Source organism: Rhinolophus sinicus, chromosome 5 (genome assembly GCF_057876585.1).
Source record: "Rhinolophus sinicus isolate RSI-liver-muscle chromosome 5, RSI-T2T, whole genome shotgun sequence".
Classification (NCBI taxonomy): Eukaryota; Metazoa; Chordata; class Mammalia; order Chiroptera; family Rhinolophidae; genus Rhinolophus; species Rhinolophus sinicus.
This window is the reverse complement of record NC_142505.1, coordinates 47,345,066-47,351,252: the sequence shown is the minus strand read 5'-3', so window position 1 is coordinate 47,351,252 and position 6,187 is coordinate 47,345,066. Positions and strand designations below refer to the sequence as shown.

The window sequence follows — 6,187 nt, the reverse complement described above, 5'->3', positions numbered from 1 at the left end:
TCAAATAGAAATTTGCATTAAAAAACAAGTTAAATGGCAGCCCTTCTGGTACTTCAAGCTGAGAGCTCATAGATGGAGACAGTTCTGTTCTGGGTAACAATTCTCTCACTGGGGTTCACCCCAAGCTTGGAACTAAGGAGGCCACAGAGAAAAAAGTCCTGACTATATGCAAGCTTGCAAGGTGAAGCTGACACTGATTCTCTGGCACGTCTAAGAGCAAAAGGTATACTGTAATGCCAAACCGTACAGCACTTCACGATTCACAAGGGCTCTTCTGCACACAAACATTTAATCACAAGGTGATGGGGAGCAACAAAACAAAGGCATTATTGGGGCATCAGCCTAGGGCAGGGCTGTTGCCTGGAAGGAGCCATCGGCAGGCCAGGCCAGGCCAGAGGCAGGAGCAGCAATCAGAGGACATTTCCCACTCAGCCAAATGAGGCTCCTGTTGCTCCTTTTTGTTCTCCCCCAACTTTAGCCCCAGTGCCTGTGCCTCGGCAGAGGAGAGCAGGGCAGGACCTGAGCTGGTTTCTCCCAAGTGGCTGCTTCAAGATACTGTTCAGCAGGAAGGAGGCTGTCCATAGCCTCCCATAGGCACCCTGCATGAGCGCCGGGGGTTGTTGAGTAGATACCCCGACAAGGATGGGAGACTTGGGTCCAAACACAGGCCATCTGCCCCTCCCAGCACCCTTGGCCAATTCACTTAGTCCAGCCGCCGCTATCTGGGAATAATATATTGGGGCTGTCAAGAATCCTCACGTGGGTATCCTAAGTACAGTGCCTCGGCCAGAGGAATGTTGATGACAGCACTCTCCCTGCCTGCCACGGGGGACCTGGGGAGCAGGGTTCCCCACGCTCTGAACTTCTGATTGCCTGCTATCAATGCTCCCCTTGAAATGTGTTGGGGTAGGGTGGGGTGGTGAGAACGCTGGGCTGTGTCTGGGACCAGGCCAGGCAGGCCTGCTGTTGACTACGGTGGAGGGATGCCCAGACTGCACTTGGCCTTGAGTGGTTCTGGGATGTGGTATCTGAGTCCTCAATGGCTATTGCTCCCTTGGCGCTGGCTGTACAAGGGAATCACGAACACAGAGATGTCATCGTAGGATACCTGCCCTTCCCCTGTGGGGCCGTCGTCCTTCCCCTGTGTGCTGTGTATCAGCATTTGGGCCAGCTCCGAGAACCTGTGGGGACCATCCTGCAGATGTACTCTGGGGCCAGAGCAAAGAGTCAAGGCCAACCCTCAGAGAATTCACTGTACTGGGCTAGACACTTGGGGACCCAAGCAATGCAGTCCAACTGTGGGGCCAGGTAAACTACAAGCCTGGGAGGGCCACAGGTTGGACCACGAGAGCCTGGACCCAGAAATTTTGGGGACCCACTGTCATCCCCACCCCCAGGCATCCAGATAGCACTAATCCTGATCACCTGCCCATAGCTGGCCTCATCGTCATTTCTGTCTTAGCCATAACTACTTGGTGTTGCTGCCAGCACCAACCCAGGCCCAGGCAGGTCCCCAGCAGTTACAGTACCTGTGTGGGTCCTCTCGATTACCAGGGAGGAAGCTCCATACCAGCTGTGCCACCTGCTCATTGGACAGGACGTCCCAGAGACCATCAGTTGCCATGACAATCACATCATCCTCCTGCAGCTCCAGCTGGTCCACATCCAGCACCGTCACCTGCAAGTTAAGCGTGAGGATCCCTCAGCATTCCCTTCCCGGCTCCCACCAGGCTCAATGTCTGCCTTTCTGGGCAGATGGCAGCTGGGGTGGGCTGTTGCCCCCTCACCTGTGGGACAGAGAGCAAGAAGGGCTTGAGCTGAATGTTTGTGTCCAGGACTCTGAGCTGGTGGTCTCCCAGGCCCCGGGAGACGGCCAGTGTTCCGAATAACCGAGCCTGGGGACAAGGGAGGTGTGAGGTGACAGCAAACAAATGCACAAGTAAAGCACAGAGGTGGACTGTGACCCTCACGCACCCTGGGCTGAGGGAGAAACATCCTGTGGCCTTGGAGCCACATCAGTCACAGCCACCAACAAGGAACAAAGGTGCTCCCATCTCTGCACAGGGAACTGAAGAGGGATTCTTGGAGGGAGCCATTCACTGACCTGCCTACCCTGTCCCTGGATCAGTGGGTACTTGAGATCCGACTTCTCCACATGCTTGTAGCTCCTACCAGGAGGAGATCCAGCATCAACCTGGGCTCTACATCTCATCTCCCCCCCAACACATGACTCACTCTGCCCAGGTGGAAGGGGACTGCCCCAGGCCACACAGCTGGGCCTGAACCCCAGGGTTCTCCCCACCCCCACCTTGCTCACCAGCCGCTCATGTGGTGATCCCTGAACAAAACCTTCTGCCCCAAGTCATCCCCCTTCAGTCGCCGAGGGAACTCCAGTCGGGTGAACTCACCAGCCAGAAGCTCGGGATAGACAAAGGCCTGGGGTAGGGAGGCCGTGCTCAGATCAGGCTCCCTCTGATGGCCTCGAGTTGGGGCTCCACAGCCTCCCCCTGCCAAGGGCACCTACCAGCTGCTGGATCCGCTGCCGCTCAGTCTCTGGGGTGAACTCAGAGCTCAGGGGCCGCACCTCACCTCTCCTCACCAAGATGGCCCTGGATGGGATTGGGGAGGGCAGGGAGAAGTCTGGTGCAACCTCCCACCCCACCCATGGCCTCCCTCTTCTGGCCTCTCCTCCAACCACTAGGGGCCAGCTCTGCCCATGCCAACCCTTTGTTCAAAGCCCTCCATGGCTGCCTACAGCCTGCAGGGTAGACTCAGCCCTTTGGCCTGGCACTTGAGGTCCCTGGCCTCCCTGGCATCTTCTGTCCACCTTCATACTCCACACATGCCAGGTATACAAACAGCTCAGCCAGTCAATCTTCCCTATTTCCGTTCCTCTACTTCCAGCCCCCTTTCACTGTCCCCACTGTCCCTAGTGCCTTCCTGTCCCACCCTACTCTACCAACCTTACCCACCCTCCTGGGCTCACTCACCTGCTATCTCCGGCATTGGCCACATACAGCTTTCCCTGCAGGGACACAGCCACCAGGGCTGTGCAGCCGCCCACTTGGCCTGAGGCCTCCAGCTCCCGCCCGATCACCTCATCCTGGGGCAAACCGAGGCCACTTTAGTTGTAGTTCCCAATCCCCAGCCTGCAGTTCACTTCCCCACCAGCAAGCCTAGCAGTCCCAGCCTGACGTCTAACTGATTCCAGGAACCCTGTGGTCAGGAGATCTGGACATATGTCTTGGGAGGGAGGGAAGTCCTATTTAAAACAGTGAGAAAGAAAGCAGCCCCTGCACCAAGGACCAAAAGGTGTACAGTGAGATGATGCAGGTAAAAGCACCTAGAAAATAGTAAGCGCTGGATAAATGGGAGGGGTTATGATGATGTCCATTAGTAAGGAACGAACCAATCCAATCTTGTCCTTCCAATCCAAAGATCCAGGTGACTACCACAGTGTGCAGGGATGCCCCACAACCCAGAGTCCCTCAGGTCCCTGGGGACAAAACTTTCCTGCCTTCCCTACCCAAAAGCCCACACTTACACATTCCTGGAAGGCACTCTCCAGAGCACCAATCACCAAGTCTTCCGTCCTAATGCCCTTTTCCTCTACAAATTGGGGGTCACTGGGGCAGACACAGTGACCACTGAGGTGCATGGGGGGCTGAGTGGCCACCATGCCTTCTACTACGGCTTCCAGTTGCTGGCGCAGGCAGGAGTGCAGGGTGTTGGCAGCCAGGATGGCTGCAGCTGGACCACCGTGCCCATCAAACAGTGCCCAATAATGACCTGTCAGGAACTGTACAGAAATGGCTCGGTGTCAGGCTCTTCCTGGCTTCCCCAGTGGACCCCTGGCTCAGCATAGGGAACTAGGGCAAGAACCTCAGCCTGAAGCCCTGGCCCCAGCCTGTAAAAGGGGCTCAGGCCCAGCTGTGCTCACCTCCTCTGGGCACAAGTTCAGCCATTCCTGGTCCTCTTCAACCCCAAACTCACATCTCCGGATGCATAGCTTCCCACAGGCAGCTTGATCCTCATTGAACTCAGATTTCTCTGCATTGATGATCCTGAGGCCAGGAAGTGATCAGTGACCCTTCAGGGACACACCCATGTCCCAGTGGGCACAGAGACCACAGCTGGTGCAGAGGGAAAGCCTTCCTTCTGCGGCAGTAGCCCCCATGCGGTCCCTTATACGTGGACAAAGATGGTGTAAGTTTGCTAACTGTTCAGTGAGCTCCTGGCTAAGGCAAAACTCAGGGCCCGGCCCCTCTGGAGCGAACTCGCCGACCTGCTGGGGTGTACCGCGGGGAGTCTTGGAGGTAAGGGCTGGGCAGCTTGGCAATTCCGGGGCTCCCTTGCCTATCTCCTGCACCATCTCAGCCAGAATCCCTGTCCCATTTGCATAGGCCATAACCCAGGGTGAGGTGTGTGTGTGTGTGTGTGTGTGTGTGTGTGTGTGTGTGTGTTTTGGGGCTGGAGTGGGGAGTAATCTCCAAAGCCCAGAAGCTGGCACTCTACCCAGTGTCCCTGTCTCATGTGCAGGTCCTTCCCTACTTGCAGCGCTCTCTGAGGGAGGTTGGAGTCCCACATAAAAAGCCGCGGTGGGATAGGGAAGTTGTCAAGAGTCCAGAAGTGAAGACAAGAGGCAGTGAGCCACAGGCTGGGGGAAATGGGAGGAGTCAATCACTCGGTTGAGCCATTCCCCCCGTCTGGATCAACAGGCGTCTGGGGTCCGGGATCCCGGGACGAGGGTCGCCGGAGTGGAGAGTGTCGGATGGGGCTGACTCGGGGGTGGAACACTCACTCTGCGTAGCCTGCATTCCAGGGCAGCGTGCGGCCCCGCGCTGGGCAGCGCACTGGTCGGGCCTCCGGGCGGTGCGGGGTGTCGGCTGTGCTGGAGCAGGAGCCCGAGCCGCGCAGGAAGCGGGGCCGCCGGTAGGGCAGGGGGCTGGTACGCGGCCTCGGTGGCCGCGGCCCGGGCAGCGGACCTCCCGGCAGGAAGCGACGCCGGAACCAGCCGGTGGACATGGCGCGGCGGCAGGGGGCTGCCTGCAGGGCGCCGGGCGGGAGGGTTGGGCGGGACGCCACCTGGCCGCCCGCCCCTGGGAGGAGGAAGCGGGTCAGAGGGCGGGGCGGGGCGGGGCGGTGACTCCCCCCAACTCAACCTAGCCTCGGAGTCCGTGTGCGGCCTGGTGCCTGTGGGGCTTTGTCAAGACTCATAACAATCCTAATAAGAAAACGCTGTTACCAACCCCACTTTACAGGCCAGAAAACTGAGGCCTAGTATGGAAAGTCGCTTGCTCTGCGTCACAGTAACTTGAGCAGGCTGATTATGGGGCACTAGCCTTCGAGAGGGAAAAGTTCCTCCTCCCCACATAACGATGCTGTGGGAGTTCAGAGCACACCCTGGATGGACCTCTAGGCTGGGTCAGTGTCCACAAAGAGCTCAGGTCTCCTTTTGCTGGGTCCGGACCTTACGCAAGGGTAAGATGGGAACAGCCTGTCCTCAGAGGTGTCAGGCTGACACATTGAGTAAGAGTCTCAAGAGCACAGTGTTCCCTCAGTGGCCCCCATTCCTCACCTGCCCAGCCTGGCCCCTCCACTCCCAGATGGGGCTTGGTGGTCACACTGGCTTTATTTATCCTGTGAACCCTCTCCTACCCTCGGCCAGTCTCCCAAATGGCTGCTGCTCCAATCAATGTGTCCTCTATGGGCAGACAGCAGGATCCTCACTAGAGTGTAAGTGACTGATGGATAACAGGAATCATGGTCCTCAAAAGGCTCCAACTAACTGGTCAGAGTTCAGACCTGGGACTAAAAGAAGTGAGACTTTCATCTGGGATGGAGGCAAGATATTGCAGTCTCTGACCCCCTGGCTAGCTGTCACTGTGGGGTCAGCAGCAGTGTCCCCCTTCTGATCTGCATGTTAACAGGGTGCTTTGTCATCCTCTGTCCCTTAAGCCCAACTCCCTGTACAGGACTGTTGTTTCTGTCTCATGAGGACCCTGAGACCCACACAAGGGAAGTGTCCTGCCGCCCAGTGCTGTGCTGTTTCCATTATGACAGTGCAGCTGACTCAAAACCCACATCCCCAGGGGATTTCTCTTCCGCTTTCCTCCTCCAGGAAGGAAGGCTAGCCAACTCAAAGCCCCTGAGGCCACAGCCTGGGGCCCACAGGGAGGAGTTTCTG

General features: G+C 57.5%; 1 protein-coding gene across 3 annotated transcripts; it reads right to left on the bottom strand.

The window, feature by feature from the left end:
• Positions 1-270: 270 nt before the first annotated feature.
• On the bottom strand, positions 271-5,082 carry PPM1M (protein phosphatase, Mg2+/Mn2+ dependent 1M). Of its 3 annotated transcripts, XM_088798446.1 has the most exons (11): positions 4,802-5,082; positions 3,941-4,064; positions 3,545-3,799; positions 2,991-3,103; positions 2,525-2,609; positions 2,318-2,436; positions 2,105-2,168; positions 1,788-1,895; positions 1,530-1,678; positions 1,110-1,181; positions 340-634 (listed from the first exon to the last, which is right to left on the bottom strand). In XM_088798446.1, exons 1-11 carry the CDS (start codon positions 5,023-5,025, stop codon positions 475-477), a joined length of 1,473 nt encoding a protein of 490 aa, XP_088654572.1. In that variant the 5' UTR covers positions 5,026-5,082; the 3' UTR covers positions 340-474. The 3 variants fall into 3 exon arrangements, with proteins under 3 accessions (XP_019579898.1, XP_019579899.1, XP_088654572.1); XM_019724339.3 differs by having other exon boundaries at positions 271-1,181; XM_019724340.3 differs by lacking the exon at positions 1,110-1,181 and having other exon boundaries at positions 271-1,064.
• Positions 5,083-6,187: the final 1,105 nt, after the last annotated feature.

Bases quoted from the DNA above. Each gene is read 5' to 3' on its own strand.
- PPM1M (XM_088798446.1), bottom strand. From the start codon at position 5,025: ATGTCCACCGGCTGGTTCCGGCGTCGCTTCCTGCCGGGAGGTCCGCTG. The intron at 2,610-2,990 runs GTGAGTGAGCCC...AATCCCATCCAG, and splicing joins GCCAATGCCGGAGATAGCAG to GGCCATCTTGGTGAGGAGAG. The intron at 2,169-2,317 runs GTGAGCAAGGTG...TCCTCCTGGTAG, and splicing joins GATCACCACATGAGCGGCTG to GAGCTACAAGCATGTGGAGA.